The sequence below is a fragment of the Anser brachyrhynchus genome (genome assembly GCF_964034855.1).
Source record: "Anser brachyrhynchus genome assembly, chromosome: 1".
NCBI classification, from domain to species: Eukaryota; Metazoa; Chordata; class Aves; order Anseriformes; family Anatidae; genus Anser; species Anser brachyrhynchus.
This window is the reverse complement of record NC_137694.1, coordinates 45704588-45722850: the sequence shown is the minus strand read 5'-3', so window position 1 is coordinate 45722850 and position 18263 is coordinate 45704588. Positions and strand designations below refer to the sequence as shown.

At 38.3% G+C, this 18263-nt stretch overlaps 1 protein-coding gene across 3 annotated transcripts in view; it reads left to right on the top strand.

The window, feature by feature from the left end:
- Positions 1–18263, top strand: part of ANO4 (anoctamin 4) — a 224567-nt gene that overhangs the window by 97727 nt on the left and 108577 nt on the right. For all 3 annotated transcript variants that reach the window (XM_080595542.1, XM_080595543.1, XM_080595544.1), the window contains one exon: positions 13119–13229. In XM_080595542.1, coding sequence (XP_080451668.1) covers positions 13119–13229 — 111 coding nt within the window. The remainder of the gene's footprint in view (positions 1–13118; positions 13230–18263) is intronic.

The window sequence follows — 18263 nt, the reverse complement described above, 5'->3', positions numbered from 1 at the left end:
ACAGTCTGAGGAGGAGGAACTAGAGATATTACTCAGCATTACAGTATTCCTTTTCAGCTTGCTTCCCTGCCAGTTTTATTTACTGCTGGCCAGGAACTTGAAGTTGATGACTTCTGCTATTACTCTGGGTGTTGTAAGCTGTGAGAGTGGCTAACGAGCAGTAAATTGCCCATGATAAGTCCTTAAAATAAAATAAAATAAAATAAAAATCTTGTGCAAACTTGCAGAGGTACTGACTGCTCAGCCACAAGTGGAATCCCAACTTCTAAGCTCTGATATTAACCAAATCAGAAGGTATCACAAAACTGAAACAAAATAGAGAGGGAAATGGAGAAATAAGTCGAAGAAAGTTATTAACTGTGTTGTAAGCAAAGATTTCTGATACCTCTGCATATGCATCTGTCTGAGGAAAGTTTCTCTTGGAAAGGAGAAGAGCAAAGACAAGTAAAACAACCGGGTGGTAAATATAGGTAAATATAGCTAAATATAGCTGCAATGACTTCAGCATTGACATATTAACGGCAAACGTGCATTCCTGCCAGATTCATGGAAGGACAGTATTTAAATTTTTGAGAAACCTTCAGTTGTCATCTCCCAGTTATCTGAGCAGATGTGGTGTATTGTGGCTAATGGGATACTGGATTCTGAAGTACAGGGTTCAAAGCACCTGCCTGGTGTAAATTGTTACAGCTCTCCTGAAGAAGGTTTATGACCAACATGTCTGTGTTGCACACAGGAGGCTTATTTTGAGAGCTATAGTAAACAGCATCTAGGTTGTCTGTAACAGCAGAAGTTCCAGGTACCAAATAATCCTGAAAGTTAAAGTCTTCCCCCTCTATTCCCTCAATGAGGCAAATCTGTGAACAAAAAAATCCTCACTTGTGATTGCATTGCACCTTTGTTATGGAATGAGCAGGATTTCAGTTTCTGATTTTCTGCCTGCCGTTTCCATTGACACTGCTTATTTCATATAAGGGTGATGTTACCTTACTTTTTCCTCATGACGATGAATTCCTTTATTCTCAAACTCTGAAGAACTCATCAAACCTATTTTCTCTTGCTGTTGTTAAGTCTGCTGGCTACCTTGCTCAATACTTCTACGCTGTTGTATAGTGAATTCTTCATTGTGTAGAACACTGGAAACTTCCGATGTCTTCTCTACTTGCAACACTTGCTAGCAGTTACCCACTTCTGCAGTAAGAAAGATTTGAAGGTCCTCCAGAAAGATTTTCTCTCTCTTTACTTTCTGTGAAGGATGAAGGTCTTTGGGTAAGCCAGAGCTTAAGGAGAAGAAAAAAAAAAAAAGTAACTGTAACTCTGTAAGACTGCATAATACAATTTGTTATGTTATTGAAGTTATCTTTAAATTCCACCATATACATAAGCCCATATCTTACATATTTAATAAAGTAGATATTCTGTATCAATTGTAAAAATTAGTTCTTCCAACAGGAAGGATGGTCTTTGAAATTCTTTGTCTTCAGAATTTAGTAAATATGTAAAGACTTCACCCCAGGAAATGCATAAAAATTTCCTAGAGATTTCTGCTTTCAATAGTTTACTGTTCAAATAGATCTCCTTCAGTGTCAGAGAATGGTACGTTTTGGAATAGGGATTGCTTGCTATCTGAAATGATAGAGGCATATGCATGGTATATGAATGAGCTTTATGTTCAATAGCAAGGAAACACCTCCTGAAATGATTGGCTTCTGGCATTACAATGGAAGTTTAGTGCAGTCATTGGAATTCAGAGAGAATTTTTTTTCATCAGTCTCTTGCCTTTTACCACAAATAGTACCTGATAGAGAGGCCGTGATTGTTAAAGGAATATATGTTGTCTTAGGCATGCTTTTCTAGATTTTTGGATCCTTTTGTTATTTTATTATAGCTTATTGAACTGCATCATTTTTATTGATGCACTTAGTTGTTGGTTAGGAAAGAAGAAGCAAGATCTAAAGGCATTGGCGAGCAGAACAACTGACTTTAGGAAGCAAGGAAAAATGCACAGTTCTTGAAGCTATGGCAATCAAAATTAAAGCAAAAGAGGAAATGTATGTTTAATGAGCTTAGTCACCACATAATGAACTTTGAATCATCAAGGAAGCTAGAACTGAACCCTATAAAACCGATAATTTATTGCACAAAAGATAACCTTTTCTCATCACAAAATGTGCACATGCTTGTCACATTCACATTTGGTGTGAATGTTCTTCAGAAGATCTGTGTTAGTTAGATGTGATTTCTTGGTTAAATCACGTTCTCTGTTCTTTGCTGACTGGCAGGACGTATGTCATATATCCCTCTCAGATAAAAAGAATAAACTCCTGCAAATAATTCTGCCAGAAAGCTCTGTCATGCAAGTACTTCTTGGCAGCAAATGCACACAGTGTATTGGGAATGGCTGGTGTCAACTCACCTGAAAATTTGTCTTCACATTGACGGTAGTGCTTTTATTCTGCTTGTCTAACACTCTTAGGGACACAGCCTTTTTCAATGTCTTCCACCAGGTGTATATAAGAACTTCCTCTCATGTGGAATGAAGCGTGTGAAAAGCAAGCAGATTTCAAAGAAGTTTCACATTCTCTTCATTAAGCTTATTTGCACATTACAAAAAAAGACATGCTTACAGATAGACAGATACTTCTGTGCAGAAGTATCTTGATTAATGTCAATTGAAACAGCCCTGGATATTTAACTTTTCTCTTTATCTACGGCCTGTGTTCCATACAATGGAAGTCCAATGCATCCAACTAAATTTCTCCCACATCTCTACCTCAAGTGTGAGCTGGAAATAACTCCTTGATGCACAAAGGGACACTTTCTCCTGACTGTTGGAGCTCTGGAGCCTCTGCAAAGCTGCTAACAGGGAGCTTGCTTCAATTACAAGGAGGACATTTTGTCCCTGGGCTGAATGACAGGTCGTCAGATGGTGATTATGCAGTACTTTGAATTTAAGGGTTGAACTAGCTAGTAGATGATGCAGAGCATGAAATGTGAAATCTTTTTTCACTTTGCTTAGTCATTCAGCCTGGTTCATTCATCACTTTACTTTTCTCAGGGCAAAAGCCAGTTATTCGAAAATACCTGCACCTAAACCAAATCAAACAAACAAATAAACAAACAAAGCTAGAGAATAAACTGTATTTTTCATTGGCAAATCTCGTGTTTAATTTTAAAAGATATGGTTTAGGCACAAATTGCACCCTTCTTTTTCAATTTGTGCTCCACCTGACACAAAAAATATTGATCCTGCTTGGGACCTGTGCACACCCTCAATAATGGCCTTCAAAAATAATAATTTTAACTGGTGGCTTTGAGAGCGTTCTACTTCTCTGGGGAAGTATGTATTTTTAAACTTATCTCTTTTCAAATACTTCTTTTTTTTCCCTTCCTGCTTTGATCAGCCTCCTGTTTGCTGTTGTAAAATAATCTTTCATTCACTCTTGCAATCAATTATGTATGCTTACTTTAAAATTAGTATGGCTCACCCTCAGATTTCAGCTCTTGTAGCTGTTGTTAGTTTACAACACGCAGTCAGCTCACAAAGGCTGCAAAATGGCAGTCTCTCTGGGCGTTCTTGATCATTCCACCCTCAGACAGTTTCCTCGCAGAGGGAAACATGTCTGAAATAGGAACCAGCAGCCAGATGTAGCTTTGCACCAAATACGGAATATTGCTGATTCCAAGGCAAGGTCATAATGTCCTAAGACCTGTGTACCATAACTGTCTTAAGACAGTTAAGAATATTTTTGACCTCAGTAGATTTTGCTGAAGAAAAATGACAAGACAATAAATTAAAAAGAGAGAGAAAGAGAGAAGGAGGGGAGAGAAAGAGAGGAAGAGGAAGAAAGAGAGGAAGAGAAAGAGAGAGAAAGAAAGAAAGAGGAAGAGAGGAAGAAAGAGAGGAAGAAAGGAAGAGAGAAAGAAAGAAAGAAAGAAAGGTGTGTTTCTGAGAAATTAATGACCCATTTTATTAAAAGCAAATAGCTTATCATTCAAGGAGCAATCAGGGAGACTTTGAGTAATCAGTTATTATATTCCTGTATTGCTTTATTGAAAACATAGGGCTTTTTCATAGACAGAGTCCTTACTTAAAGGGGACTAGGTATTATGTAAGCCTCTATTTCTAATGTAAAATATGCTTCATATATTCTAAGGAAAGCTTCTTGAGGTTGACTGTCAAAAATGGAACTAACTAGGTTCTACTTTGACAGAGATGTTTTTGAGATCAGGAAATATATTTGTCTGTAACAGGACTGCACCATTTTACTAATTTCCACCAAAGCTTTCATGCAGTCCAAAAAACAGCAAGAACGTTTTCCAAGCCTGTGCTTCATTCTGAAATCTCAAAATTAAGCCAAACCTTTATTTATAATTCAGGGAAAAAAAAAAAAAGTGTTTGGGGGGTGGAATTTGCATGGACAATTAGACATAAGTAAGTACATCTATGTATCAGAACCCACCAAAAAATCCTACTACTGCAATACATGGAGGTGGCAAGCCTAAAAAGAATTGCATGAAAAAAAACATCACTGCTTACAGCAGATATAAGGGTAGCAAAGGTGGCATCATTTTTGATCTGTTCCTTGTTCCAAGAAACGAGCAAACTCCCTTTGGGACATGCAGACTGCTACCCTTCCCTGTGCCACAAGTGGCTGAACATCTCAGGGAAGCAGATGTGTTCTCCCACATGCTGGATAACTCCATGGAGGCACAGTATTTGCTAGTTACATACTTGGGGTATGCAGTTCTGTATTGTGTTGGGCTTCAGAGGTCCAGCAGAACATGAAAGACACACTTCTGAGGTCTTCATTATGATATCTGTGTGGTGCACCGAGCATGAACCTACAGACAACAGTTTAGGGTGCTTACAACAGAAAAAGAGAGATAGCACTACAGGCTTATTGCTTTATTTTGACCTTGCTTTAGGAACATGCAGCACAGAAAAGGAATTTAGCACCTGGACTATGGCATGAAGAAGTAACCTGAACTTCAAGGAAAATGGAAGGTTTTTAAGGGTCATCAAAACTGCACATAATTTAAAGGCCCTTTGTGCTGCCAGAATGCCTGAAAATGATGATCCTTGAGGTTCAGACACTGTCTTGCCGCTTGTGAAGGAGTTTCTGCTTAACACTAATTACTGAAAATTCTCTCTTTTGGACAGGCATCCTGTGTGAGCAGCCCAGAGCTAGTCCATGCATTTTAATGGTGAAGTGCTGTATTTCTCTTTGGTTACTCTTGGTAATTTTAGGAGGTCACAGGGTTTTATAAGAAAGGCCAACTGCACCAGGTTTAGGGGCAGGATTCCTGTTGCTTGTGAGATACTCTCAAAGCCATTGAGACATTGAGGGGCATTGGTAGCCATTAATTATTATTGTCTAGATTAAACCTTCCACTCCAGAAGCCTCTAAATCTCTGCAAATTGGAAGAGACAGACTGGGGATAGACTGTATTTGCTTACTCTGTTCATATTCCCTTTGTGAAAGCATTTGCTGTCAGATGTAGGATCCTGCACTGGATACACCTCTATTCTGCTACCATCTATTTAGGATAACCATTTTCACATTCCTTTGCTACGTTAATTCCTCAGCAGTTTCAGGACAGCTGAAGTTCCCAAAATGGTTTAGCTGCTGGTGTTTTATGAGGGAATGAATTGGCAGGATGTGTATCACTGAAAAGGCTATGATAGGCTATGGTATAATGTGAGTCTGTATAAACGATTGTTACATAAAATACCCCTGGAAGACAAGCTGGGTATCTTATAAAAGCTATCTTGGTATTCCATGTTATAATGAAGTAAATCTTTGGCACACTAAAGTTATCTGTTAGGTCATGCCCCTTACCCCTGTGCAGCCAGCTTTTCTCTTTTTCTCACCATAAACTAGTGACTTCAGAACCAGGCAAACTTTGCAATGAACAGTTTATTCAGCAAATGTTTTCTCCCTCTCCCCTTCCTGGATTGCCTGCTAACAACTCCTGACATTGTCAGGAGAGGAAATTTTTCAAAATATGAGTTTGCACTGAGGGCTATCCATCCATTTTGTCAGTAGTTGTCTTTGGAAAAAGCATAGGCAGCATGAGAGACACAGAAAGAAAGGGCATGCTGAATGCAGGACATCCCACTTCTCTGTGGTTAATTTGCTGAGAGGACTTCTCTGCTTCTGATGCCAGCCAGGGTTTAACAGAGAGCAGAGTGGACACCATAAGTCTTAAAAATACCTTAGGCTGTGATAATTTAGTAGTACTAGGTGTTTAGAAGTCCCCTCTTCACTATTGCTGCTTCTGTAAGATAAGGAAAGAGTTTGTGTTAACAATTAAACATATGACATGCCTTACAGTAAATTGCAATGCAAAGGGAAAATGTTTTTAAGTAGCCTTTCAAAATTAATTCCAGTATAGTTATTATGATACCCTTGACATGACCATGTACAGAGACAGCCATTGCATAGATTCTTTATGATAAATAAAATGACATGAGTTTTTTAATTCTTTTTTTTCTTTCTTTTTTCTAGCGTTGTTTGGACTTACCTACAGAAAATGAAGTAGTCCTATGTATTCATTCCAATCGCTTTCAAAGCATTGTTGAAACTAACAAGGCATTTTTGTGTTTTTACACTCAGCTTTTGATTCTCTCGCACTAATATACAGACACACTATTTTGTCCATAATCAGTGAGAAAACCATTAAGAGAAATGATGTTTTCTGCACAGTGAAATATTCAATTATCTATGTTGAACATTGACAGATTATACTATTTTTTAAAGTAATTGGTAAACCAATTAAGACTACCAGGAGTTATGGATATATGTAGCAGTCTACCAGGTCAGAGGCTTTTCAAAGTCTGCAGATATTTCCACAGGGTACCCAAATATTTCTGTCTTGGAAACACATTGTGTATTAATGCTGTAAGGATACAGTGCTTTGACTTAAATTAGAAGTCTCTAAAGGTCTCTCTTTCAACATGTATCATTACTTAGTATCTATAATTCTTCCAGAACTGTGCTTTGTAGACAGATAGGGGCAAATCCTGTGACCTACATAGGTAAAAAATAAGTACCTCAAATGAGGGAAAACTGTATAGATAGCAAAATTGGGCTTTAAGATACTCCTGATTTGCCACAACAGGTACATACGTGCTGGCACTGTCCTACCACACTGAAACCACTGCAGACGTGGTAGACAGATGGTTTTGCCTTGTTGTATCTTAAATAAAAAGATCTGTCAACAAGTTCTTAGAAACAGAGAATTAAACACATACCTTTTCCTGTCCTTTTGACTGCAATCTTCAAAAGTAACCCAAGATTGGAAACAAGCATTAAAATGAAAGAAAAAGGGAATCTACACCCTGTAGAAATTTGAAATTGTGTTGAAACTGCAAGATAGAGGAAACTTAGTACTACTTGTAAGGATCAATGAAAGCTCCTAAGTAATGCTCTTGTTCCAGAAAAGAGAAAAGTGTTGGACCGGTGGGTCAAAAAGCTGCAGTCTTTAACATTTCCAAACACTTTTTGTTTTAATCCCTCTGGTGGGGGGGGGGGGGGGGGGGGGGGGGGAACAAAACCTGATGTAGTTGAAACTTTTTGAGTTTCAGTAACTGAACCAACATGTACTTCATACTTTGAGGTTTGTTGTCCACTATAATCCTGGGATGGATGCTGAGAAGAACCACTATGGTGTAGATTTTACTTTATTTCTGTCACTGAAAACATGATGCCAGAATTGAGATGAGTAAAGCTATTGATTTCATATGCGTGTGTAGCCCTAAGATGTTTAGATAATACTCTAAACAATTTCCATTTCAAATTGCACTTTTGCTGCAGCTGACCTGCCTAACATTCAGAGTAAGAAGACAGTAGAAAAAGTACCTGCATGGGTGATCCTTCACCCCATATTGACTGGGGTTGCCTTTAGTGAAAAGGGCACCATGTGCTTTGGCCCTCTTAGAAGTATGAAAGAATCACAGAATAGCTGAGGTTGGAAGGGACCTCTGGAGATCATCCAGTCCAACCCCCCTGCCAAGCAGGGTCACCTCGAACACATAGCACAGGATCACATCCAGGTGGGTTTTGAATATCTCCAGAGAAGGAGAGTACACAGCCTCTCTGGGCAACTTGTTCTAGTGTTCTATCACCCTCGCAGTAAAGAAGTTTTTCTCATTTTCAGATGGAACTTCCTGTGTTTCAGTTTGTGCCCATTTCCTCTTGTCCTGTCTTCAGGCACCACTGAAAAGAGCCTGGGCCCATCCTCTTGACGCCTTCCCTTCAGATACTTGTATACATTTATAAGATCTCCTTTCAGTCTTTTCTTTTCTAGGCTAAACAGGCCCAGCTCTCTCAGCCTGTCCTCATACGACAGGTGTTCCAGGCCCCTCATCATCTTAGTAGCCCTCCACTGGACTCTCTCCAGGAGCTCCATGTCTCTCTTGTACTGGGGAGCCCAGAACTGGACACAAAACTCCAGGTGTGGGCTCACCAGGTCTGAGCAGAGTGGGAGGATCACCTCCCTCTACCTGTAGGCAATGCTCTTCCTAATGCACCCCAGGACACCATTGGCCTTCTTGGCCACAAGGGCACATTGATTGCTCATGGTTAACCTTGCTGTCCACCAGGACTCCAGGTCCTTCTCCATAGAGCTGCGTTCCAGCACATCAACCCCAACCTGTAATGGGGCACAGGGTTATTCCTCCATAGGTGCAGGACCCTGCACTTGCCTCTGTTGAACTTCCTGATGTTTCTCTCTGCCAAACTCTCCAGACTGTCCAGGTACCTCTGAATGGCAGCACAGCCTTCTGGTCTACCAGCCACTCCTCCCAGTTTTCTATCAGCAAACTTGCTGAGGGTGGACTTCGTTGCAGCATCCAAGTCACTGATGAATAAGTAGATGGTTTTCTGTGACAAGAGCATATACCCACGTGGCATACTAGGTATTTACCACTTGTATTCCATTTCCAGGCTAATGTACAGTCATTGTGAAAGTACAAGTTTGCTGCCAAAATGATTAAAAAAAATCATCTCACTGCACTGATAAAAGTGTCTGGCTAGCTGCCTCTTCAGAAAGATGTTTTGAAGCTATCAATTTTCCTCTGCAGAGACTTCTAGAGCTGTAGACAAAACATTTATTTGCACTTGCTGAGTTAATTGGAATTGAGCGAGGACGAAGAAGACTGTTCAGCAAGCAACTGAGTTAAATATTTCTATTCTTACCAATGAGCAGAACCTAAGTAGGAAAATTCTTCAAGAATAGAAAAATTCAAGTAGTAAAATTACTCAAGAAACCTGACTGCCACAGCAAATTACAAAGATGTTCTTACATGTTCATTCAAATTATTGAGTAAATATGGAAACCTTACTGTGCCTTGAGAAACAGAAGCACTTGCCCCATCAACTTATTTGCATGATCTTTATTTTGGTGCCATATACTGAAACTCTGCACATTTTCTGTGCATCCAAATGCTCATGCTCAATTTCAGAACACTGTGTGAAGTAACTCATCTGCAAACATGGTTTGCCCATCACAGAAAATCACATGTAAAAATGTGCAGGCTTGGAAAATCTGGCTCCAAGTATTTATTGTTCAAGAAAATAGTCTTTTGCTTTTCAAAGCTCATGCTCGAAATGCTGTTTGTGATAATTGAGTAGATACTAGATGATATATGTAGCAAGACTCTCATCCAGCAAGGTGCTACATATGTTCGTAATTTTAAGTAGATACAGAAACTCACTGCAGTGGAAAACCTTGTTTAACATCAGCACCATATTAACTACCTTGCCACACAATTTGCTTATCTGTTACATATAATTTTAATAAAATTCCACTTTAGAACAAGCCATTTCGTCCAGCCTCAAAAAATTAAATGCCTTTTAAATCTCATATGTTTTGCTATCTGAATTAGTAGAGGCCCTTCAAAATCAGTAACAGTATGCTACTTATTCACTAGTTTAAAGAGTACATCAAAGTAAATGTAATAAGCTAATTTAAAATGTGATCTCAGATGAACTACTGTCTGAATAGGCCGAGAAAAATCTCAGACTGACCTTTTAATAAAATCACTTAAAGTTCGATAAATCTAATATTTACTTCATTTTTATTTATGTTTGCTTATTTCTCATGTTTCCATAGATAGAAGATCTTTCCCTCATGGCCTTCTGGGCAATATTTCTTACAGTTTAGTCAGTGAAACCTGTCACTGATAAAGTATGAATCAGCAGCTGCTAAAGCAAGAAGGATATGCTAAAGCCAGGCTAGTTATCCCTCAAAAGCAACAGCAGCACCAGGTACTACCTGGTTTGTTGTATTGGAGAACATTGTTAAGACAAAAGATGTAGGAGAGAACACTGTAGACTGTCCAAACACCTGCTGGAGTAAAACCTCTGTCCACCAGCAAATCAGAAATGATTGAGTTGGCCAGTCCCTGACCTAACACATAGGGGTTGTTTCTCTAAGACAAAAACAAACAAACAAACAAAAAAAAAACAGCGAAGTGTTCCCTCTGCAAAGTGGGTGTAGAGGGAGAGGGAGAAGGGAAGAAACAAATGTGCCCTGATTTGACTGTGTTTATTGACACCATGAAGATTGTGGGAGAAGAGTATTCCTGTAACCGCTTATTTAGAGACTATGTTGCTGGCAGATGCATTTCTTTTTCTCTTTGTGTTGGAGGAGGCAAGTTTGTGATTAACCATGTATTAAATCACAAAGGAGTGGTGGAAGACTGCCTACAGTTTTGAGTGAAAATAGGCTGGCTGATATTGTTGGTCTGATACTTGTGCAGTGAATCTAGATATTAAGACTCTTGTATATCAGATAAATGTATGAAACTGTCATTCATGTCTATATTGGATTGCTGGAAGCTCCCTTTACTACAAATGGGTCAAATACAGGAGAGATCTGACTGTAGCAAAACTTGTATTGGCTTCATAGGTTGTGTTTGGCTGAACAACAGTCTGGTTTAGACTGGACACTTTCTGATGCCTTTCTAGACAGTATTTTTCATTAATTAAAAGTGGTTTTGAAATGGAATATATGAATTTTCCAACAGCTTCTTTTTATTAATAGGCTTGTGGTTTTCATCTGATGTCAGCACTTTGGGACCTCCATTGTTGGTTGGCTGTCATTTCCTCTCTCTCCCGCCCAATTAGTTCAGATCTGTTGGAGATGCTGCAGGGATTGTGTTACCTTCGTCTGTTCTGGGGAGCAGTAATTTGAGTGTGACAGGAATGGAGGCTTTTGGGGAAGAGGAGGTATTATATATATACCAGTAGCGTCATTATTTTGCTCCAGCTCAGGTTCGAATGAAGACAGGCTGGTGGATTGAGGATCCAAACATTCATTTCTATACGTTTTCAAATGACAGTTAAGTATTTAACAGGAAAATGAATGACATCACTGACAAAGCTGCTTGACTGAATTGCTGTCCATTATTTAATTCTATCCTCTGCTTATATGTCTTTTCCAGCAGCTGCAGTATTTTTCCTTAGTCTCCAGAATTCTTCTCTGGGGCAGATTCAAGACTGCCACCTTTGAGGCCATCTGCAGATTTCCCAAGGCTGCTATTGTATGAATAATCAGCTGTCTCACTTAAGAAATTCTCTTTGTTCTACATCATTAAATGCTGACTCCTGCTGTTGCTATGACAGATCACTTTACAGGAATCTATAAGGGGAGCTGTGTCTCATATTAACGGTGGGTCTTTACCGTGGAACAAATGAATATGCTGGGGCAAGAATGAGAGAGTTTGCAATTTATAATATTTTAGCATTGGCAAATTAAAAAAAAAAAAAAGACTGAAAATGCAATATACTCATTTTGAGGTCCATATTTCCAGAAAGTGAATTAGGGTCTTTAAAATAGAGTTGAGTAATTTGGTGCCCAGAAATATAATTCATCACTCCCATCAAGGCAGTGGTCACTTGGGGAGCACCAACAGTAGGTCTCTGCCCCTCCTGTGGCTACGGTAGTTTGGGAGGGAATTCAAAAGAAGACTGGCTTGTTATAGACAAACTGTGTAAGAAAGGAAAATGCTTCCATCAAAAGCATGAGTGATAGCCTCTAGTGGAGGCAGAGTAATGGCCTAAACAACCTGACATTTCGTTCCTGTACCATGGCCTTTTTGTTCTGAAGTCCTTTCTCAGGTATCTCCCTGATCCCTGCAGCTCTCTACTAAATCTTTGTACCAGTTACTCAAGAGCATCAATTCTAACAGACGCCTTTGTGAAATGTCAGGTTTTGCTGTCACTCTAAAAACTGGCCATATGCCCAGTAGGTCTTTCTTTGTCTCTAGCTGCATCGAAGCACCCCAGAGCCAGGAGTTTAAGCCCCTATGCCCAGTATCTTTTCCTGTCTGCTCTTGACATTTTTTATTTTTTTTAAACATGGAAAGAGTGTTTTTTGAAAACTTCCTAGTTTCTTCGTTCACGTTGAAAGAACCCTGATTCTTGAGAGAGGTGCAAATCTTGTGCCTATTTACATGGGCATTGAAGCTGTCATCCCCGGCCTATGTTTTTTATGTTCTGTTATGCTTTTAAGCCAACATCATGGCATTCAGACTGACACCTTTACATGTCACTGTGACCTCCTTCGGCAGGACTGCAGTACTGGAGTGCTTCCTAGACCATAGCACACCACCATGTCATGTGAGACCATATGGTGTCCCGTGGCTGAAACATGTTGTCCATGCTCTTTTTATCCTAATGGTTGCTTCCTGTCTTGAGATTTATTTTGTTGTTCATGTGTTAGTGTGTTTTTTATTTTACTACAGCTGTTCCTGTAGTATCGTGTCATTTGTAAGAACACCTCTTGTCTGTTTTTGTATTTTGGAGTTAGTTTTCTGGATGGTATGGTGAGGGGATGCTCATGGCATGGTGGCATACGTTCTTCTGAATGAGCAGCACACCAATGGTGACTCTGCATCATTGCTGATAGCAGGAAATGTTGTTTCTTTCTATTTAGCTTTAAATCAGTCCTGGCTATATTGAAAGCTGCTTGAAGAAAAATTGTTTCTGCTGTAGGAAAAAAAAAATAGGTAGTATTATCCAATGTGTGTGTTCCCTCACCTGAAAGCCCCTTGGCTGGATTTTCTACTGCACTGTCACAAACCCCATCAATCTCTTCAATTTCTTCAGAAGGAACAGAGGATTTGCAGGTTAACCAGTTGGAAACGCAAATATGGATAAAACCAGACGTACAGACGACAGATGTGGACTTTTCAGAAATTCTTAATGCAATGCAAGAAAGTAAGTTATTACTTGGATGTAAAATCAAGTATACAGTCAAAGAATCAATTGTGATGCATTGAAATTATAACTGAAGGAACATACAAAGTAAAAAACTGAATGATAAGTATGTGTAACTAAAATTAGTGAGAAATTTCAATAGGCTATTGGAGGACAGTAAGAAATCTTAATATCAGAGAAGTCATAGTAAGATTTGGATTACTATGTACCTAAGGAATCCAGCAGTATATATTTCCTATGCAGAAGTAATGAGATATATTGATTCATGTTACTTTAATCCATTCTTGAATGCCTGTGTGAATTAATATTAACATATACATGCTTCTGTCTGGGATCTAAGAGTAGATTTGAAGTTTTATCTGTTACAGAGTATTGTGGTATATTCACATTTTTGCATCCAGCAACTTTGGGGACCAGAAATGATAAGCTTAACATGATAAACAAATGCCTGCATATCTCAGATAGTGTGTGGAACCCTCTCTTTTCACATGTGGTCTGAGAAGTGATTAGTCCACCCTTCTCAAATTTAACTGCATAATAATCTCAAGACTTATGCTAGAAAAAAAATACTAGTCTTATTAACAAAGGCTGAAGACACCCCACCCCAAAGACTGATGCAAATCTGGAATCCAAATGAATCTGGAATTTCAGTGAGAATTTTACATAATAAGTTGAAAAAACAAAATGCATGGCATGATGACATTGGTAGCTAGCTTCCTACTTTCCCTTTTTTCCAGTTTTATTTTAAATTGGGGGTTTTATGTAACAATTTTCTAAAGCAAGAAATAGCAACTTACATTCTTGAGTGCTAAAAGGCGTATAAGAATGTCTAAAACTCTGCACTCCTTCTGATTTTTATAATGAGAATCAGTACTCATGCACTGCTAGAATCAAGGCATTTGGTGATGGTATTAGTTTGGGTATGGTAGGGAAACTCTCAGGTTAGTTAACGACAGAGGTAATCATTTGAAAATGTATCACCTGGTTCTTGAAGTTGTATGTTTAGGATGAACTCTGTTTTTTCTACCTTAGAAAGCTTTTCGCATCTGGAAATGTTAATATGAAATTTTGCTTTCTCCCTTCTTCTCCTCACCCCATTAATATGTCACAGCCCAAATACAAGCCTGGGGCAAGTTGTGGGTGTGTACTGGAAAGGCTGAAAAGACACTATAATCTTTCAGAGGCTGAATAGACAAGACAGATGAAAAAGGATAAGCAGATTCTGTTTGGAAAGAGACTACGTCTGAATACAAGAAGCTATTATCTTCTCCATTTCAAGCATGTGGTGGAGTAGAATAAAAATGCATGATTTGGTTAAAACAATTAGATGCCAAGATTAGATTTATTAACAATGCTTTTCAAAAACAGATTCTTATTTAAATGGCCAGACCTCATCTTCCCTTGGTGCTATGCCATACTTCAATAGCATACTCTCTGGTTATATCCCTGTGCTGAATAACCTGAAATTTCTATTCAACAGGGAACAGATTTATTTAAAACCTCAAATGTTTAACTTCTAGAAAAAACTCCTAGTTCCTTTTAAAAGTATGCCATTTTTCTGTGGTTATAAAAAGGGGATTAATCTGACTCAATCTCAAGGGTTTGCAATGAAGATATAAACATCTGCATTCATTGCCTAAGATCCTTTGACATTCAATAGAAAGTAAAAAAGGTGTGTATATCCAGTTTGTCTCATTTTAAAGTAGGTGGCTAATATAGATTACATGACCTGAAACTTGAAAGTGGTTATTTCTCTCTGTTGTCTGAAGATGGAATTTAAGGAGATAAGCTACTTTAAATCAGACCCATAGCTTAGGCACAAATTTCTTCACCATGGATATGTGCATCTAGTTGAAACCTACCTTATATAAAGCAAATATTTGAAAGTGATTATTGGATATAAACTGAATAGAAATAGGCTCTAAATTGTTTTAGCAATTTGAATATAATTTCAAAACTAAATGGCATTACACAAAGAGTCTTAACATTCTTAAAAAAAAAAAAAAGAGAATTAGCATTTTGATTTAAAGATTATTTTAGAGCCATTTGGAAAGGATGCCACTTTTACAGGCTTGATACAGTGTTTTTCATTTATCCAGAACAGACACATTTGCTGTTGGGAAGTTAACCTCTGTAACCCTCAGATACATTCTGTTGTGAAAAGATGAAAGCATCACTATGGCTGTACAACCCCATTTGCAAAGGCTTGCTACATGTCGAAGGGAGTATCTTGTCACTTGCAGTCTGTTGTGAATAGCAAATAATTAGGATAAAACAGGCCTAAATATTCTTTCCAGAGTAGTTGCTCCAAATAGTCATTGTTACTTTTATTCCCAGTGGTTGTTAGTACTGAATGAAAATTTTAAAAGGCTAGTGATGCTTTTAAAGATCACATTTTTTTCTTCCTAACATGAGTTTTCTGAGCATTTCACTTTTCAGGAGCTGTGTTCTGTAAATTTAGCCAGCTGGTATATCTTTCTGTTTGGTATACTGCCAAGAGTGATCATTTAATAGCAGAGATTTTTTTTATTTTTTTATTACCTAAAACAGTTTGGTCAAAAGCTATTTTTTTAATTTCTGTCCTGAATCTCTCTTAGACTGCAAATGAAGATAAAAAATTACCATTATATTATTTACTTTTATGTGAATATAATATTATAAAAGAATTAATAGTCATTTCTACTGCTTCCGAGCTAAATTTTACACTTGACTACCATAGTTTGTGTTAGACTCTTACATACATTTTTCCCAAGATTTCTGCTAAGTCTTTATAAGTTTCTTCTTGACCACAGTATACTCAGAAATTACCAGTAGCCTATCAGAGAGAGTCTGGAAACCATAATTACTAATCTGAAAATGGCTATAAACATGCACTGTAAAATATAGGATTGCACTGGGTGTAAAACTGCCAAACAGGGTGATGCATCTGGCCTCACCTCGGCTAAGGACGAGCCAAGGCCTGGCAGGGCAGGGCTGTGGGGATCTGGAGCCGAGCCCTGCTGCAGCCTCGATGGTGCAGGGGTTGACAGGCCCAGAGGTGACGTGGGGTTCTGGGCCTGGGACAGGGTGGAGGGAGTCCTGGGAGTCTGGCCAAGGGCCATCATGGCTGAGGGTGCCCTCAGCACCCTGACAAAAGCTGGCAAAGGCTTTCATGGCTGTTTCCTAGTTATTATCCTGAGAAGATAGACTTCATAATGTCATGGAATCATAGAATCAAAGAATCGTAGAATGGTTTGGGTTGGAAGGGAAAACCACTTTTCGTATGGATAAGTGGTAAACAACTGTGTTAATGAAAAGACAACTCTGATTTCAAAGCTTTTTTCATGAATCCCCATAATTTGCTTCAACGTATGAAACTTCTTTCCACTGCCATTGCAGTAAAGTCAAAACTAAGAAATTTCTGGCTTTTCAGAATATTTCTCAGCATCCAGTTTACACTGACTCCCACAGTGTTTAATAAAAATAAATAAATAATTTTGTTATGTCATTTTTCCTCTCCTAGTCTGGAAGTCAGAAATCAATGAATTTCCTGAGACAGGGTAATTTATCACTGCATAGTTACTGAATTTAAGACTTAACATGAGAAAAAGTTCTGGGCTGTGGTCACTCTAGGATGCCCACCTTGCAAAAATATTTTTGTCTTGTACCTGGCAGGCTACTGAGTTAAGGAAAATGTTTGTATACAAAAAATCCACCATAATGAAGTAAAAACATAGCATGTAGCACAACAAGATGCAGAAGGAGTCTTGGTTTTTCATACTCAAACTTTTCTGCTTCCCAAGTCTCTGAAAACCAGGTATTTTTTACTCAGGGTTTTTATTAAGGAGTATTCTCCAGTACTAGTGGTTTTAAACTCAATGATTTTCACCACCATCTACACATAGAAATGCTCTCCACTTATAAACATTGCAAATATTAAGTTTTAAAGAAATTCATTCTTCAATGTTACTGGTAGGCCTAAAAGTCTCCCAAGGGCAGCTTCTGCAATATTGATCTACAACTTGCATTATCCAAAACTAGAATGTACTCTGTGGCATGGTGTGACAATTGATAATAGAAGAGATGTTAATTAACAGAAACATAATACTTCCATCTTGTCAAGTATTATTCAGGTCCTATTATTGAATGAATGTTCTTATTTTGGGTTTTGAGTGTCCATCCTCAGAAGGTAACGGTATTATCTTACCTTGCTTTTGAGCACTACCTAAATCAGCCTCCTGGTCCAAAGAGGTTTTTAGAACCACTGAGATTTCTCACAGGGACTCTTGCTCATAATTTCCTAGTGTTCGCTTTTCAGAATATGTGATTCTGCTACATTTGGTTTAAAAATATTTATATACACTAATTTTTTTAACTCCTCAAGGTATTCTGGATTATAAAGTCATTTTGATTTTTTTTCCTCCCATGAGAGAGAGAAATGAACTTACATAACGAAGCTGATCTAAAGTTGTATGTGGGGTTCTTGATTTCTCCTGTAGTAACATACATGCTGCTGTGTATTGCTGTTAAATTTCATTGCCTAAAAAGTTATGACTGGATACTAGCAGCAGTCTGTCTCCCAAATGATAGGTCAAAAGCATATATATAATAAAATTATTACATATCATTCTGTTAAGATCATTTGGGGATATCTATGTATTTATATTGCGGTCTGAGGGGAACGGAAAAAGTGGAGCCCTGATTTTGACTTTAGCAGCGGTGTTAGACTATTCATGTTCATTGGAGGGGAGTGGCTGAGAAAGGTACAGCCAGCAGAAGGGTCGGATTTGAAGTACCATCACCGTTATTAAAGTGATGCAACTAGAATTTGCTTTTTTAATTATTTATTTGGTTTTGTGGAACAATATTTTTTTAAACAATATATTTAACTGTCCAATGAGATTTGGGGTAGAAAGATGTTCTCAGCAAATGTTTCAGCCCCATGTTTAGGGCCCATGACTGAAATACTAGGAGTTTATCTTGGAGAAGCAGCAAGGGAAGTGCATTGTACAGATCTCCACATTCTCACCAGTAGCATAGCTTTACCATGACTGG